Raw genomic sequence first — 19,488 nt, 5'->3', positions numbered from 1 at the left:
CAGACCAAAAATGAGGCAGCCTGTGCTTTTCCTGTGTACCAGGATGATCTAGAAATCACTGTTTACAACACTTTGTCCTATTTTGTATTGACCTTAGGTATACAAATCCTTTTAAGGAAAACCTCCTAATGACCAGATCAGTAGATTCTGATCCTGTCAGGTCCCCCCCACTCCAAAGCTGGAAAGAGCCATTGCTCTACCCAGCAAGAACTCTGTTCCACTGCAGCAGTGTGGCTTTTACTCCTTGCAAACCACAGCTGCTGCAGAAACGCAGACAAGATGCATTGGTGCAATGGATGAAGTCATAGTACTAAGGGCGTAATCAGTGATGCATTTTATTTTATTCCATGAAGCGCCGAGGCTCAGTCAAACAGCTTTTATAGATAGCGCTAACACTTGATAGCTCATTTAGTCTGTATAAGCCTTTCAGTTTCAGAGGTCATATTTTTGCACAAATGCTCTAAAATGTTTCTGGTCATTTACAGGTCCTTCGCTGCTTGAGTACCTAAGCTATTAGCAGTTTGCTGCACTACATGTAAAAATGAAGCACCGGGGGCGTATTCCATTAGCCTGGAACGTATATTTGTGCAAACCTAACCACAGCAATTAGCAAATGTAAATTGAAATTTGTTAGCACGTGCTTCTTGCTCTATGCATTTTAACACCATGATCAATTAAGCTTCCTTAATTAATTATGGCTTCAAAAATGCTGCAATCTTATAGCATATTATAGCTTCATAACAAACATTAGTGCTTATGCAGAAAAGATAATTTGTAAGTATCAACCAGAAGAATCACATCCACAGGAACTTGCAGTAATAACACCAATCCATTCTCTGACAACAATCTGTCTCTACCAACAAGTGACAATTAAGTGGATTTCTCCATTTCCCCTAATACTGCTAATGTGTCTAATTTGCACTGCTTTTGATATTCTGCAGGCAGAAAATGAAGGCAGCAGCGAGGCCTTGCAGCTTTAAATCATCACTTGCCTTTGTTCCCTAATATCTTTTTGCCTTTCTACACCAGATGCATGAATTAGCAATGAACTGATAACAACTAGAATATGCCTGTTGCAAATATCAAATACATTAGCTACCCTCCAAAATACTTCTTTAGTTTCTACTAATAGAAAACACTAAATCAGATATTCGGGGGGGGGGGACCCTAGGAATCCTGCATTGAAACATTCCAGTTCCTTCAAAAAGGAAAGCTGCATCTGCAAAGACCAATCACAAAAATGTTTATGTATACAAGCTAAAGGAAATGCAAACATAGTTACAGCTTCAGAATTCCATCATATCTTGCCATGAAAAGGGGGTGGGGATTCCTGGAGCAGTGGTACCAGGGCAGGGGTGCAGAACCTGTGGCCCTCCAGATGTTGTTCGACCACAGCTCCCATCATCCCTAACCACTGGCCCTGCTGGCTGGGTCCAATGGGAGTCGGTGTCTGTAGTTTGTTCAGGGTGCTGAGAGTTGTTAGGAGACTCCTATTCCCCTCAAAGAGTTACAAATCCCAGAGCGGTTTAACAATCTAGCCAGGGAACTCTGGAAACTGCAGCTCTTTTGAAGGGAATAGGGATCTCCTAACAACTCTCTACATCCTTAAGGAACTAGTCCCTGGGATTATGTGGGGGAAGCCACAACTGTTTAAAGTGGCATTGTTCTGCTTTAAAGATCTAGTGCAGGTAGCACTGGTGTTTGATGCTGTATGTGGCTAGTATGTCACTAAATATATCCAATTTTAAATAACATTCAAATTACACAAATTTAAAAAGAAATAAGATACTTTCTAATTGGTCAGAGTGTTGAACTATCTGTCGGCTTTCAGCAATAATGCAAACCAAAAGTTTATCTTTAACGCCACGCCTTCCTTCGTCTCAAGTTGAGGATGCCATTCTGCTCATGCATATAAAACTTCTTATTTGTGAGAGGAAACTGTCATGAGGCAAAGGAAAAATGTTGCTGCTTAGTCGAAACTATATGGTCAGGTACACCGGACATGTTGAAAACAAGGCACAGTGCACTACTTTTCAGGATTGGGTTTGTAATCTGAGGAGAATGGGATTACAGGATTGGCTTGAAGGGATTGTAGTCTTGCACAAACAAGACTAATGGGTAAATTCAAAAACTGAAATCCAATTTGGTCTTTAACTTGCTAATGACTTATACCTTTTTGGTCGGATCATCTGTGTTTGTTTTGTTCTGAGGGGTTCCTACTAATTATAACTTAAGTGTGTAGTAAACAGCATTCTTCAAGCTTTCTTCATTGCCCCCCCCCCCCCCCATACTGTATAGACTGAATGGTAAAAGTTAGATAATACAGTTAAGGCATGAAAACAGATAAATATGTAAGCCCTCAATACCTGTCAAGAGTATTTCCTCAAAAGGAGACTTGCAGAAATTACTGGACAGGATAATTTTCATCAGATTTCTTACCTCCTCTAGCTGTTTCTTGATTAACAGGGTTGAACTTCATCCCTTCAAAAAAACATTACAGCCCCTTCTGCAATATTGTGATTTCTACTGGCATGTGACAGAAATTCCAGGCAGTGCACATGCTGCGGTTGAAGTATTTGTAGTGAAATGGGAGCTGAAAGAATGTCTCCCTTCCAAAAATAAAAAAATAAAATTGTTGAGCTGAAGGAAAACCCTTCTGACCAAGAGCATTCATTCCCTTTTTCTACAATCAAGGTTAAGCACCTGAAGCTCAGTTCAAGGAAGAGGCAACACCAGAGATTTCAAAGACCATCCATCATTTTATAGTGGATATTTGACAAGACGTCTGGAGCCTTTTAAAAAACTTTCAGAACAAGAGATCAAAATAAACAAAAAGCCAACCAGTTCTTAGGGGTGCTGAATGTTTTTTATTACAATGTTTCCTGAAGGGTTTTGAATGTAGGGCAGGAAAGGGGAACCTGTGTTCCTCCAGCTGTTGCTAGACTCCAGCTCCCATCAGCCCCAGGAAGCATGGCCAACAGTCAGGGATGATGGGAGTTATAGGCCAACAATATCCCATCAAACTCCCATCACCTCTGACCATTGGCCATGCTTCCTGGGAGTTATAGGCCAACAATATCTGGTGAACTACATTTTTGCATCCCTTCTTCAAGGAGAAAAGATGAAGCAAGCAATCACAACAGGATACAAGAACATTCTGGCTAGCTCCTAATGAAAAAATGTAAACTTGCCAAAATTTATTAAGCAAATATATGCAGATGTAATTTGCATGTGTGTCCATTATGATCCCTTTCATTAGCCTTTTCACATGAATAATCTTCTTATTGCCCATCCTTTCTTAAAGATGCACTAAGATATATCTTTGTATGCCAGCAGTCACAAGTATGAAAGACAACATGATGCTACACAGCATTACTGCTCTGGAAAGTATCTGTGGAAGATGCCATTATCTTTAAGGACATGGGGGATGTAATTGCTTGTGTAGCCCACTTCTATAGGACTTTGTCATATTGTAGACTATTTGCCTAGAGGCAAACACATCCTGGGTAGCAAAACACCATTTTATTAGTAGTAAACAGGATGGCTTTTTTGTTTAGTGTGGGGTATGTGCATGGACAACTTCCACAAACCGACAAGTGCCATTGTGGCTCACTATAACTAATACATTGCTATGGACGTCATGCAAAATATACTCCCTTCTCTTCCAGCTGCACCTTCTGCCAAATAAATTTTTCAGACATAAGATGACTTGTTTTTCTTAAATGTGCTTATTTGAATGTAGAATACTATTAGTCTGGAGTAGTTTAAAAATACGTTTCAGAGTGCTCAGTATGACCTATATCTGTCCTTTGGGATCATAAATCACTGTACTGCCGACTGCTAGTCCACAGCATCTCCTTCCTTCTTTTAGTCCTATCTGCCCAGTATCAGAATTTCTTATTTTGGTTCCTCCTTCCCATCCATTTCTATTCTACTTTTCATCCTCAAAAGTTACAGAAAGTAGCTTACAACAATACACAACACAATTGTAGATATGAACTGATACTGCTTTTGTGGAGTCACCTCCCTGTGATTTCTTCCTAAGCTCTCTTTCATCACTAATTATTGATCTGTTTGGTAAACACACAGTCACAGACAAAAAAAAAAAATTACCACAGATGCGGACATTAGTCAACAACATTCCATTGCGCCACAGATGGGAAATGCTGCAAGAACATTAGTCTATTTTTCTCCCTGCAGCTATGAGATACCATTCCACAGGTACACATGCACACAAACAACAGGCAAGCGACAACAGACAAAGATAATACACGAGTCTCTAATGTTTCAGCTTTACCTACAACCGTGTCCTTCCATGAGAACCTTTAAGTGATTTGCTTCTGGCACTAGCATTAGCAATCCCACACTACAGACTGTTGAGAAAAATGTTGCTCAACATTAGAGACAAGTACAAGATATTCAAAGTGATTGTGGGGGTCTAAACAGCATTTTAGGAGGTTACTCAAAATACCCAAACAAACATTTAGAAAACATGCATTGCATAGTTGTACTGCCCCTTAGGGTGGCCAAGTGCAAAAAGAGGACACGGATTCTGCCCCATATAATAGGGAATTTCCTCTTCAATACATGTGTTGAGGAGGGAATTTTGCCTTCACAAAGGATGCATGGATCCTGCCCTCTTTTACACCTGACCACCCTACTGCCAGTGGATTGTGTAATTCTTCCTAGCTGCACACAATCAAATACGTGAAATCCAAGTGGGAAAATGGTAGGCAGATATGGCAAAGACAAACATGTCTAAAATAAAGGACAGGGGCACATTTATGTCTGAATAAAATCACTTAACTGAAACAGGACTGGACTCAACAAAGGGTCATCAATTTCCTCTCTCTGGATTTACTAAACATTGAAGAAGGAAGTGATCAAAAGGTGAGAGGGTTGGCATGTGCTTCTTTAAGCTACAAAGTGAGCACCACCTTTCTTTCCCCTCAATTCTACATCACACCTTTTGCCATTTACTGCCATCTTATCAGCATAGGAAGCTGCCTTACGCTGAGTCAAATATTATTCCAGCCACCTCAGTTTATTTTCAGTGCTGGCTGGCAGCAGATGTCCAAGGTTTCAGACAGGCATCTCTTCTATTCCTATCTGGGGATGCCAGGGATTGGACATGCAAAGTAGCAGAACACTACTGAGCTAAGGCCCTGAGATAGATTCAGGTGGGTAATGAGACCATATGAAATATGACCATGAAACAGGTGCTTGTGCATGCAGATACAGCTTCCTATTCTCTTCTGTATTTTGGTTTCAGAAACCAAAATATAATCCCCGTGGTGTTGCATTCCCAACTGTCAGTGAGCAGGAATTTTGCAAATTAAACAGCTCCCTCAGACACCACAATTTCTTTCCGCCACTGTGTTACCTTCAATGTCCCCCACCCAATAATGTCTATTATCTGAATCCCCATCAATAACACCAAATTTTGCACAACCCTCCCTCCCCACTGGAATAAAGAGGAAAGTCAAAGTAGGCAATCATGACTAATTTGGTTTGACTACAAAATTATTCTTTCTGGTTTGAGAATTTGGCATTTCTGAGTAATAATAGTTTATTATTTATACCGCGCCCATCTGGCTGGGTTTCCCCACCACTCTGGGCAGCTAGAAATTCTGGGTGGAGTAGAAATTTAGACCTTTTCTGCTCACTAGACACTGATTAGGAACACAGGCTTTGCACCCAAGTATTGCCCCATCTAACGATTCCCTACATTGACAATAAGCTGGAGTTTCAATCAGGGAATATTCCCAGACCTACCCGGAGATGCCATGGATTAAACCTGAGACCTCATGCTTGCAAACACTTTGCCACTGAGCTATGTCACTTCTTCTTTGATTACTTGATCAAAAGCATCATGAAGAATCTGAGACTTTCTATGGGGTTTAAATGAATGCTCCTACCATTCGAACACTCCCCTCTACTAACATGAATGGAATCTACACAAGACCAAGTATTCTTCCTTCTCCATCACACTCATAATGACCTAGGCTTTTATCAGCCTGCTTTAACTAACTTTCATTTTAAAAGGGACAACACTCCAATTTGGGGAGTCAGAAAAGAATGCAAACTAACTAGAACGCATGGCTGTTTAATTCCCTTTGTGTTCTCCTGCCTGTCACACACCTTTCGCCCTAATCAGGTCCTTCCCGGAAGTGTTTTGTGTATTATCTGTCTGCATGAACCATTAAATCTCAATTTAATTGCTAATTCACCTTGCTTGCAGGCAGAGGTTGTCCTGCCAATGATGCATGATGTCATTTTTCTAAGCCAGCTCCCAATTGGCTTTTCATAAGCCCTACCTCTTGTAATCATATATTTCAGTGACTGGTTCATGTTCCAATGGAGTAGGTAGAATACAGGCAGCACTTTGATGGTCATGAAATTCAGATGGCCTTTTTTTCTGCGTCCAGACTACTGTAAAAGTTCCTGTCTGGTTTTATTCTAGAGAACAACTGCTTTTAAAGTTTTCTGCTTCCAACTCTGTGGGTGTGGCTTGGAAACGTGATTTTAATTCCCAAAAGTCTGCAACTTAAGCAAGTTTGTGCCCATCAAAGTAGGGAGCTGTTTAGAAATATCTTGTTTCCTTTTGCACTTTGGATTCCAAATGAAACAACTCCCTAACAATAAACCTACTTTTCATGACTTTTGAAAGAAACATTTAACAAGGGAACTGACTGAGGATGCACAGTTCAGAGGCTATAAAAGCTTCCCTCTGCCTGCCATTTTGGCTGATGGTCACCTTCAATACTTACCTTGTACGCAGCTTGCCTCATAAACTGCTTTGCCGGCTGCTTCCAGATCGCTGGCACTGTGATGACCCAGCGCACTTCTGAGTTTTCAAACCCGGAGTCCTGATCGCTCAGCTCCTGGAATAAAAGAAAGCAAACTTGTGGTGAGAGGCAAAATTGACACCAGCTGTTTCTAGAAGTGATGTTGTTTCCCAGTGGCTCCTGTGAAAATAATTTGACACTTTTCATGGTTTCTGTTGCTATGTCTATGTCAGGCTGTTTAAATAACTGGCTGACATGCCAAAAATGCATAGAATGTTGAAACCTGGGTTTCAGTTACACCTTCAAGGAGGTCCATAGGAAAGCATACCATGATGAAGGGCAAGTTCTTCATCTTACACAAACAAAATCAGGCAAATACAAGAGTGTACCTTATGCCTTTGTAGTGAAAGCGGTAGGTTGCTCTAAATTGATGCTCCTAAGCATTAATCAGGCTGAGAAATATTTGCTGTGTTGAAGAGGCATGGGAGTGTTCCCTTAGTTTAGACATGCACACGAAAAAGGCTCTGCCACTATAAGCCTCTATAGTTTATTAAAAATGGCATCTGCTTAGCTTTTGTAACTTAGTACTTGGTACCCATGATCTACTTGATGAGGTCTATGAACGTGCCACATTTCAAACCAATCTACTAAAAATGGCCTTAGGTCCAGCATGTTTGAAAATGTTTCTAGAGCAAAAGGCGGCACCAAATGGTGTTTTTAAGTGAGGAAAGGGTCCAGGGAGAAAAGTCCTCCCCTCTCCCCATGGTCCCAATAATAACAGAAACAGTTAACGGATTCTTCAATCTGCTGCCAAGACCTGTCAAGAGATTTCATAAATTTTACTGTATCTTGGTTTGTTTCTGCCCTTCATTTAAGCAAGTGCCATACATTTTAATTCTATGTATGTTAGAAATTGTATGGCTTTGGTTATTTGTTTTCGGTTTGGGTTATTTGTCTGCGGCTATAATAATAAAATGTGTTGTCATACATACTGAAGTTTAGTATGACTATGGCGTTTATAGAGACCCTGCATGTATCATTGATGCTTAGGAAGACCCTGCATTTGTGGAACTGTTGCAGCGGTGAACCTCCTCAGTTACATATTATTTTGTTCTTGGTTTTATACAAGCTCCCTCGTGTTTCTCACTCATCCTGATAGTACTTGCCAATAGAGCTTTCTTGTTATAAAACACAGTTTCTGCTGAAACGCAAGCCAATAACTAGCATGGGTGGGCTCACTTTATGCTGGCAATCATTCCAATGAATCATAATGCTGTCAAAATGAATGTGATACGTTGCTATGGCAATCCTTTGTAGAAATCCTTGCATCATGAGTTTCATTTGGGTTATGTGCTATTCGGGATACTTGTCGCTATTTGTATATGTATTTGTAATTGTATGGTGTGCTGGCTGTTTTGGTGTAAACAAGAAAATTATTTTATTGGAAAAGAAAGTACCAGGGATGTTGTACAAGCAAATCATATCCCGAGTTTGGTATTCCTGCCATTGGGTAGCATATTTTTTCCTATCTTTCTTGCTGTAGTTGTGGGCGGGGGAAGGATGTAACAGAATAAATTAAGCCTACACAAAGCATGCACAAAAGCAGAGTAGGTTAATTTTCTAGCAATCCGCTTATTTAAGCTTAGCAAACATGAGACTCTTAATATCAGGGTTGTGGGTTGGAGCCCCAAAATGGGCGAAGGATTGCTGCATTGCAGGGGGTTGGACTAGATGACCCTCAGGTTCCCTTCCAACTCTACGATTCTATAATGTAGATCTGGCTCTGCAGCAGACTAGCCTTGAACACCACATGAGCGCCTGCTCTGTGACAAAGAATTGGAACCATGGCTGGCCCATTTAAAACTGCACACCTTAGTTCTCCCATTGGGAGTAAGAGTAGAGAGAACAGAGCTAGCAGGTATTTCACTACCTATGCAGGAAAAGGCTGAAGGGGAGCACTTCTCCTGGCACCTGATTCTCTAACTAATGAGGAAAATGGTGTTTGGGCTTTGTGGGCTAAGTAATCATGTGCTGGGCAGACATGGGCCAGCCAAAGACACTGTGCTGCCTAGTGTGAAAGATAAGATGATGCCCTCCTAACATAAATAGAAGACAGCCAAGCTGGCGGCAGAACCTAACTTCAGCACTGTGGAGGGGACAGCATCCTTCAGCTGAGGACAGCAGGCTAACATCCTCCAGCCGAGGACAGCAGGTAGATGAAGGGAACACAGTGGATGTAGTCTACCTTGATTTCAGCAAGGCATTTGACAAGGTGCCCCATGATATTCTTGTAAAGAAGCTGGTAAAATGCGGTCTTGACTATGCTACCACTCAGTGGATTTGTAACTGGTTGACTGACCGAACCCAAAGGGTGCTCATCAATGGTTCCTCTTCATCCTGGAGAAGAGTGATTAGTGGGGTGCCACAGGGTTCTTTCTTGGGCCCGGTCTTATTCAACATCTTTATCAACGACTTGGATGATGGACTCAAGGGCATCCTGATCAAATTTGCAGATGACACTAAACTGGGAGGGGTGGCTAACACCCCAGAGGACAGGATCACACTTCAAAACGACCTTGACAGATTAGAGAACTGGGCCAAAACAAACAAGATGAATTTTAACAGAGAGAAATGTAAAGTATTGCACTTGGGCAAAAAAAATGAGAGGCACAAATACAAGATGGGTGACACCTGGCTTGAGAGCAGTACATGTGAAAAGGATCTAGGAGTCTTGGTTGACCACAAACTTGACATGAGCCAACAGTGTGACACGGCAGCTAAAAAAGCCAATGCAATTCTGGGCTGCATCAATAGGAGTATAGCATCTAGATCAAGGGAAGTAATAGTGCCACTGTATTCTGCTCTGGTCAGACCTCACCTGGAGTACTGTGTCCAGTTCTGGGCACCACAGTTCAAGAAGGACACTGACAAATTGGAACGTTTCCAGAGGAGGGCAACCAAAATGGTCAAAGGCCTGGAAATGATGCCTTATGAGGAATGGCTAAGGGAGCTGGGCATGTTTAGCCTGGAGAAGAGGAGGTTAAGGGGTGATATGATAGCCATGTTCAAATATATAAAAGGATGTCACATAGAGGAGGGAGAAAGGTTGTTTTCTGCTGCTCCAGAGAAGTGGACACAGAGCAATGGATCCAAACTACAAGAAAGAAGATTCCACCTAAACATTAGGAAGAACTTCCTGACAGTAAGAGCTGTTCGACAGTGGAATTTGCTGCCAAGGAGTGTGGTGGAGTCTCCTCCTTTGGAGGTCTTTAAGCAGAGGCTTGACAACCATATGTCAGGAGTGCTCTGATGGTGTTTCCTGCTTGGCAGGGGGTTGGACTCGATGGCCCTTGTGGTCTCTTCCAACTCTATGATTCTATGATTCTAACTTGGGAGGCAGATGCCACAGGGCACAGACAGCTCTGTCTGACAACACCTCGCTGCACCCTCTCCCTGAACCACCTGCCACCTGAGGTAGTCAGCCTGTGCTGCCCAATGGTGAGGCCAAACCTGCCAGGTGGACAAGGAAAATGGGTGGTGGCTGGGGCAGCAGAGGAAACAATGAATTGAAGAGAATCTAGGAAGGTACAAGGGGAATTTGGGCCATTCATACACCTTCAGCAAGCTCACAAACAGGACATGAAGATGATGGCCTTACCCTGTTTTATCCCCAGAATAATCTAAAACACAGAGGTACTTAAATACAGAACTGTTAAGGCTATCTTTATCAGTCCTATTGCCGCTTCTTGTGACAGATAGTTCCATAGCTTAAGTATATGTACGTTTGGAAGAACAAATGTATTGCACTGTGAGGCTGCCTGAATTTGTTTGTCTGCTCATTGCTGCAAAGACACCCCCCCCCCCCCCGGTTTCGAGCACTGAGCTCATCTCTGTCCTGGACTCAAGTTTTTCCAGCAGTAGTCAGTCAAATACATCTAGAAAGCTTGCAAGCAAGACCAACAGTTTACCTCTGGCAGCTGGTACGCAGTGGTATACTGGCTCCGAACATTGAGTAACCATGACAATTAAAAAGAGCTCCTAGGATAAAGCCAGAGTGGAGCAGGTAGGAGGACCTTTGAGGGGTAGCCAAAATATTCTGGTTACTTTAAAATTATATCGGAAATGGCTTTCATTAATTCCTACAGAGCTAGAGTACAATCAACAGCATATGAATTATGGAGTTCTGCAGAAATGTCTTGCTGGTGAGGAAGAAGGTTGTATCTAAGTATCTAGGACACCTCATCACCATCACCATTTCTGCATCTCCTGCAGCTGCTCCACTTTGTTTACATCAAGAACTGCTGCAGGCTAAAGTATGGCAAGGTTAAATTTGTTGGGCCAGCATTTGTCGCAGTTATAAATACAAAGAGCTGGGGACAGGAAGTGTTCCTTTACCTTTAATGCTTGTTCCTTGAAGTACTGCAGAGCGTAAGAAAATAGTTCAAGTGCCTTGACTTTCTTGCCATTTGCAGCTGTCAGGTCTGTTTCCAGATTGAGATTCTAGGGGGGAAGGAAATGTTTAGAACATGTTTAAAAGGAAGTGGTAAGTGTCAAAATCCATTCCTCTGAGGTGGAGAGAATGGAATTTGCTTTTGCTGAGCTCCATCACTTAGGTAAAAATGTGACTCCAAGCATTGCACCTTTTCCTTTTGACAGTGAAGTTCACCATTCAGCCTTTCCCAACCTGGTGCCCTCCAGATGTTTTCAACTACAATGCTATTCAGCCCCAATGGTCAATGGCCAAGGATCATGGGAGTTTTCATCAAAAAACATCTGAAGGTCACCAGGTTGGCGGTGTCTAGCTGTGCTATCTCTGATTTTCATAAAGGATCAAGCTTTTTGCTTGTTGGTTGTGGTTTCAAAGTAGGCCAAATTTAACCCCCTATGCTGCTTTCTGTGTGCCCAGAAGCTATTAAATATTATTTTAATTCCTAAAATGTATACACTGGTTGATTGTAACCCCCCCCAAAAAAACCCCTCAAAGCACTTTACAAAAGATAAACCAGTAAAATTAAGGGGGGGGATACAACCCTACTTTAAAACATATGAATGTACTAAAACAGCATAGAATTACTTCAACTTTCTAAGCATCTAGGTAGGCATGTTTTTAGCAGGCACCCAAATGAGCTCAGGGAAGGCACCTGCTTGATCTCAATAGGCAGAGAGTTCCAAAGTTAAGGCGCTGCCACACCAAATGATCAAGTTCTTACAAAGGCAGAACAGGTATTATGAGGCACCTGTGGTGGTGCCAATTCCACCGATCGAAGAGGTCAAGTGGGCACATGTAGGGTGAGGTGCTCTTGTAAGTGTCTGAGATGACATGCAACTGGCGAAAATGTGAGCGCAAGAACCAACAACTATGCCAAAGGCTTAGGCTCAGAATGCACAATATTATGAAACCAGAACCTATAGATCTTTTGGCTTTCCTTAGTTATAAAACACAGGAAAGTGTACTGGGAAGAGAAGTGTCAGAAAAGCCATAGGGCTCAACTCTGGTTACTTTCCTTATCAAAATGCTTTCCTCTGCCTGGATCTGTTTAAAGCACAGTGTGAGTTCTTTTGGATGAGGGTAGAATTAACATGTCAAAGAGCTAATAATATGACTGTCAGGAAAGGAAGTTGCCGAAATCTCCCAATGTTTCTTCCTTTGGTTTGAAAAGCCAAGACTCATTTGTTCAAAGCTTACTGTGAAGTCTGCCTGTAATTACCCCCCCGTCTACTTTTACCATTTTTTCAGCCATCTCTGCATTATTCTGCTCCAAACAGTTGCCACTTTATCCCCAAAGATTAGGGAATAGGTGTCTGGAACTCAGTGAACCAAGCTAAAAGATGTTATGTGCCTGAATGGTCAGTTTCTACCTGTGAACTTAACTCTCACTCTGCTTATGGGTGAAATTACATCTGCATTTTTTAATAATTCTAGGATGATCCCTATACATGCAGCCACACTGTGATTACTGGGATCGGTGGGATGTAATCCATTAGTGCAGTCAAGTGCAACATTCCTTATTTTCCTAGAGTGGGCACAGGAAGGGGGACATCCAGTCAGTGTAACTTCCTGTTCCACTGGTCTGGAGCTTCCTCCCCCTGCACGTGACCTGGGAGATGGGCAAAAGAGCCAAGTCACGCAATCATTTTTCTCAGTCTTCTTATGTCTTGTCTTGCTTGCTTATCTTTTGCTGCCATGCTGTTCTCCTGCAGCCATTTTGTTATATTAATTTATGTTTGCTGTCTGCAGGCTCTCAGCCAGCAGCACATGAGTTCAGTCTCCATAGGAAATGAACTCACACTTTGTTGTGTAACCACTAAGTAAAGCCTCCCTTTCAGGGATCATATCGTGAACTGAAATGTGAGTAAACTTTTTGTTACTTTACCAAAAAAGACTCTTGTGTCTTTATTCTTTTAAAAGGGATTAAAGGGGACACCAGGAAATAACTAAGAGATTCAAACATATCTGCAAAATAGCTTCCAGCTATATTGAGGGGAATTTGCTCTGCTACACCACTCACTAGCATGAGTGAGGGAAGGATAATATTTATTCATTATATCCTTCCCTACTATCCTTAACATTCCCACAGGATCAACATGATTGAAGTGTCGTATATAAATGCCCACTAAGTGCAAAAGCATTATTCATACAGCAGATACACTAGCTCTCATATGCCAGTGTTTGACATAGTGAATGCTGCAAGATATAAGATGTGCCTAAATGTGGTAGTAGACGAGGATATGTAGTGAACTAAATTGAAGTTGGGTCTATTAATTTCAATGGGTCTACTCTGAGTAAAACCTAGCTGACTGCCATCCATGGCCCCTTCCTGCCCCTGTATTTCTGCCCAGACATTATGTCTCCTTCATACTTGATGATGTTCACTGGGAGACACATCTGCCACAAAAAGTCTGAACCAGCCCTACATATATCAGTGAGAATTCCTGCAACCTGCCTGTATTAAAGGAAATTCCACCTCCAGGCATGACATGATGTGTTGATGGCTTGTGAAGCGAAACAGAATTTAACTGGTGGTGACATGAATGGTATTAATTTTAAAAGGCTAAATAACCTTTCAGATAGAGGGAAAAGAAAAATACTGCAGAAAAGTATTAAGTTACCAGTTTCACATATTAAACAAAGCTTAGCTAGAATGTTGCGTGCATTATGATAACATCTGCCTAGCACCAGGAAAAAGAAATATTTATGCAGAAGCAGAAATGAGCAAATCTGTCAGCTTCAGTTTCTCTCAATTTCCTACTCTTAAGTTCACTTCTCCACACTTCCATACCGGTTTGTATTCTGCCCCCACAAAGCAGCCCTGATGAAAATTCCTCAGCATTTTATTGTGACACTCTCCCAATAAGCCATGTTTATGAAAACTTTGAAGAACAGCCATATTGTTTTGGAAGGTGCAAATTATGTAGGTTTGCCTTTAAATGTGAGCTGAATCAAACATCTCCCCTATCCCTAGGGAAAAGTATAGAATTCATCTGCTACTTACACCAGTTGTGTGAAGCTTCATCTTAAATTTCTCAAAATACAACCAGTGCTTTGATTCATTAGGATCTAGGTCATGATAGAAATCCCTGGCTGCATAACCAAAACTGTGGAATTTTCTTTCTGGAGTTAAAAGGATTGTGGTTGGTGTCTTCTGATTCGACACACCAGGATCTCCTCCTTCCCATCGCCTAAAATACAAAAGACACCACTTAAAATCAATTAAATTTTATCATATTTTAACATGCAGCCCAAAGAATACAACAGCTGTTTGGAGTGTATGCATTTATTTAAAAGCATTTCTAAATCACTTAATAGTTTTTATAAAAATCCCTAAGTGATACAGTACATCCCTAAGTTGTATACAAAAATCACATAAAAACAATAAAACATCAAATGAGTAAAACAGCTTTATAAAATCAGGTACAGGTAAAAAGGAGGAATTCAGAAAAATTATGAAAAGCATGTCACAGATGATCACTCACAGCATAGTTGATAGCTCTATAACCATAGTTAAGGATAAGATTCAGGTTTGCATGCAATATGTAATGATAGCTAAGATTTATAAACTAGCAAACCTTCATGGACATGTGTGGTTTAACCATGGTTAAGCTGCTCAGATGATCAATTAAACCATGGTTTAGTATGGTTCATAAACCATGGTTAGCATTCCATGCAAACAAGGCTGGAGAAGAGAAAATGGGGAGGGGGGGAGAGGAAATCTCAAGGGTGCACAAAAATCTACATGTTACTGGCCCAACATATTTCAAAATATTAATCTTCAAGGGCACAACAAATAAGAACAATGAATATTATACTCAGTACAAATCAACGTGATAGCACTGGTAAATTGTTGCTTATTTCTAATTTGGAGTATCATCATCAAATGAGTATTTGATGCAATATATTACTATTAAACCAATTATGTAACAGACAATATAACCAGTGATTCTTTGTTTTAATAGTATTGTATTATATAATTTGTATTTTTGTACAATTATTATTATTTGAGGTGCCATGAAAGAAGAAATGCGTTTTAAAATGCACTGGGATATTGAAGCATTTATTTTTGTGCACTCTTTGAGCTTTCCATCTCCCTTTCCCGCCCCTTATTAATGGAGCATCATCTGGTTTTTTCTAGACACAGTGGGAGAAAAGGGATGCTGGACAGGAGACCTTTGGCATGATTGACAGGGCTTTTCTATTCAGGTTTGCTGGAGAAGCATGTAGGGGATGAAGCAGGCTGCAGAAGCCTGACTTTTCCTCAGCACTCATGAATCTGGCTGGAAGCATATGAATACACCAAGTAGTGACACTGTTAATGAGCTTCAGAGAGAAAGTGAATGAGATTGAGATGGGTGGATGTTAAGGGGCCTGAAGAAAATCCTGGCAGTGTGCACAGAGTCACTTCTGCAACATCCAGCACAGATTTTCTTCCAGCTGCTTTTGCTGTCACTTTTCACTCATCATTAATGCACTAGCACCAGAGAGCTAGATATCACAGCCTTTAAATTTGGTTTAGTTAGTGAAATTGTTAATAGGAAAAGCACTCTAACACACCAGAGCTTCATCACTCTCAGCACCGCAAGAAGTACAAGAAGTTCACTGGGTATATACAGTATCATCCGTCCCCAGCCTCTGAATTCCCCTTTTACAAATGTGCAAAGGAATGAAGTCTCCATGCTTGCAAAGATCATCTTTGCTGAATGATTACATCCAATTCTTGAGAACTATCTCTATGAAGGCAAGCTCCTGATTTCTCTTCCTGTTATTTGGGGCAACAGATCTCAGACCAGGTCCACTGGCTATATTTTGGAGGATCTCAAAATGGCTCTAACTGGGAGTCATAAGCTACAGCATCTGGGCATTCTGCTTATACAAATTTGAATGCTATGAGTACAGAATGTGGCCCATGTCATCTCTATTTTTATTTATTTCACTATTATTTATTTATTTCTGTGGTTTTTTTTTACTAAAACCTATTCACTTCTCCCTTGTTTGCTATATGTATGTAAGAACCTGCCTTGCAGTGATTTAGACATTTGTTCAATCTGTATTTCATCTTTCGGAAAAATAGTGAAGGCAGCTAACAAAAATAATATAAATACATAAAATTAAACTGTTTTAGATCCCACTCACATGAGGAATTCATTTTGTACCATCTGATTTTCAAAAATTCCTGATTTTCAGAACTCTTACATTCTTCTTCTTTTTGATGCTATAAAGTTATTGTTATAGACATTTCTATAAACTGCTGATTCCATGTTAGAAACGATTCCATGTTTAATTCCTTTTTTAGGGAGTCACCAGAATGTACAAAAATCCTATTGCTCAAAAGGTAAATGACATTACCTTAAGATGGCAGATTACAAACACTTTAATTAGATTTTAATGAGCCTCTGATATTCGGGGGGGGGGGGGGAGAGAGAGAGAGAGAGAGAGAGAGAGAGAGAGAGAGAGAAGGGAAGAACCCAGGTAAGAGGGCATCTATTCTAAACTGGATTGTTCAGAGACTGAACCAAAACTGCTGCTTGTTAAATCCTACGCACCAGCTGCACATTCAACGCAAGAAGAAATATACTGTTTTGATTGAGAGTCCTTAATGACTGTAATTTTGACTCATTCATGGAGTGTTATGTTAATAGAAAGTGCACTTACGAATTGAATAACTGTGACAGCCATCTATTCCTTCCTAAATAGAAACTACATTAGACCCCTTTCTGGGAAGAGCATCTTTGAACTTTAGTTCCATCAGCATCAGTAATCTCACTGGTATCATGGCTAATATTTGCAAAGATTTAGTCTTTGGAAAACACAATTCCTTTAATTTGTAGTACACACTGGATGCCCAAAATGTGATGCTACAGCAAGGCTGTGTGCATTCAGTGATTGGACTGGACACTATACAAACCAGTACACAGACATACAATTCAGCTGCCAGATAATCTCTCCCCCCCCCCTTTATACAATATAGCAGGATACATAGATGAGGGTGAAAATATGCAATGCCTCATGACATCTTAAGGGACGCGGGTGGCGCTGTGGATTAAAGCCTCAGCGCCTAGGACTTGCTGATCGAAAGGTCGGCGGTTCGAATCCATGCGGTGGGGTGCGCTCCCGTCACTCGGTCCCAGCGCCTGCCAACCTAGCAGTTCGAAAGCACCTTCGGGTGCAAGTAGATAAATAGGGACCGCTTACTAGCGAGAAGGTAAACGGCGTTCCATGTGCTGCGCTGGCTGGCCAGATGCAGCTTGTCACGCTGGCCACGTGACCCGGAAGTGTCTGCGGACAGCGCTGGCTCCCGGCCTCTAGAGTGAGATGAGCGCAAAACCCTAGAGTCTGTCAAGACTGGCCCGAACGGGCAGGGGTACCTTTACCTTTACCATGACATCTAAAAGAGGAGAGGGAAGGGGCTGAGGAGGATTTGGGGGGTAGACCAGGGTTTAGACTTCAGTCCTTTACACCACAGTACGATAAGGAAAAGAAGAACAAATTGTCCGTAAATATTCTTAATATGCCCATTTCTTACAGAATATTATTGTTGGCATGGAACAGAAGCCCTGGGCTAGGATTATCAACTGAAGGTGTCTTGTGCCTTTAGGGCCATGTTTCATTTTTTAAAAAATGTATTTAATGCTACTGTTTTGTTATTACAGGAATATTTCCTTCCAAGCCATGTTCTGGTAGACCTAGCCTCTAACTCATAGTGATGTTTATGTAGACGAAGATAACCCTACTGGGAAACAGGGCTTTAAATGTCTGTGATCCCCAGTGAATACATATCTGTGAGCTCACCAAAAGCTGCAGTGAGCCATCCATATAGATCTCATTATATGATGACATGCAAAGGTTAAAAGCGAAGAAAATTCTTCCAGAAAGGATTCCACTGGTGAAAATTAATAATCTCTTTATCAAGCTAGCTTGTCATATACAGTGGTACCTCTGGTTACGAACTTAATTCGTTCCGGAGGTCCATTCGTAACCTGAAACCATTCTTAACCATTCTTAACCCGCCAATCCAGAATGTGGTCGCAGTCGGGGGTGGAGGGCAAAGGGTAAAATTCCCCATGCCAGGGCCTTAATTTGGACTCAAGGTCCCATGCCTGCAATTTATTTTTAAAAAGTCATTCCCACAATTGCTGGTTGCATGGACGGCAGCACATCTGGTACGACAATGCAGCACACTCCTACCCCACCCCCACCTGCAGGACCAGAAGCAGCTGGTGAATACAGAGAACAGGAGAAAACTTTTTGACCCTGGTGGAAACAGAGTGTGACACTGCTGTCCAATCTTCGCCCTTGCATTGCCAATTGGTGCTATGGCAGAATGTCTGGGCAATGAAACAAGTTGTCTGGGAAAGTCATAAATTCTTCCCTGAAGGTGTATTCCCCCCCTTTTTTTTTTGGAACAGGAGAGTGAATGTGCATCTGTCAGGAATTATTTAGGTCTAACAAATCGGGCTAGCACTGTGGAGTGGATTACTGACCCTTGAAATTCCCTCCAGCTTTATGATTCCATGATTTTGGTTGGCTTCGCGATTTCTCATTTGCCTACTGTCAGTGCACAGTAAGCTTCACACTTGATTATCTGTCTGTGTGATTCACTTCATTGATTTATGCTGCTGCTGTATTCACAACTAAAGACAAGGAAGCATTTTTAATTTTTTTTAAAAAAGATCTGGAAAGGAAATATCAGAAAAAGGATCGATATACACCAGGAGGAAAAGCAGCCCATTTTTAAACTGAAAAGAGCAGGGCTATAACTTTGAGATTTCTCCAGAGCACTGCAGATAGAAATGTTATTTCCTGTACATAAATATTATATTGCTAATGATTCTAATAATGTCAATATTGTCTTTAAAATACCCTCTACACTACCAGTCACCACGCAGCTTGTATGTTACAGTTTAAATGTGAAGCTTCACATTTGATAAAGATGTGAAGGTTTAACACGCTCATGAGATTGTCTCCCCCAAATGTTCTTGTTACAAAGCTGAAAGAGAAGAAGCCGCTGGATCTGCTGACTGGATCGGACAGATTGCATTTTACTAACTTCCTGAGCCTGCAACTATCAGTTTGCAGTACAGCATTTGGAAGACAAGGCACTATGGTAGTGCAAGACAATAAAATGCCCATTGCCCCAAACTACCCAGCTATTCTGAACTCTTTCTTCAGTGAAATACATTTCATATTTCCAAGGCCCAGTAATGG

General features: G+C 41.3%; 1 protein-coding gene across 4 annotated transcripts in view; it reads right to left on the bottom strand.

The window, feature by feature from the left end:
- Window positions 1-19,488, bottom strand: part of HSPA12A (heat shock protein family A (Hsp70) member 12A) — a 47,830-nt gene that overhangs the window by 15,903 nt on the left and 12,439 nt on the right. For all 4 annotated transcript variants that reach the window (XR_014564929.1, XR_014564930.1, XM_083741322.1 and 1 more), the window contains exons 4-6: window positions 14,282-14,468; window positions 11,184-11,288; window positions 6,771-6,884 (exon numbers count right to left, since the gene is read on the bottom strand). Coding sequence is in view for 2 of the 4 variants with exons in the window: in XM_083741322.1 (XP_083597448.1) it covers window positions 6,771-6,884; window positions 11,184-11,288; window positions 14,282-14,468 (406 nt within the window). In the remaining 2 variants the exon portion in view is untranslated. The remainder of the gene's footprint in view (window positions 1-6,770; window positions 6,885-11,183; window positions 11,289-14,281; window positions 14,469-19,488) is intronic.

Source organism: Podarcis gaigeae (assembly GCF_964106915.1).
Source record: "Podarcis gaigeae genome assembly, chromosome: 5".
NCBI lineage: Eukaryota > Metazoa > Chordata > Lepidosauria > Squamata > Lacertidae > Podarcis > Podarcis gaigeae.
The sequence above is the reverse complement of the archived record's forward strand: the minus strand, read 5'-3'. Positions and strand labels throughout refer to the sequence as shown.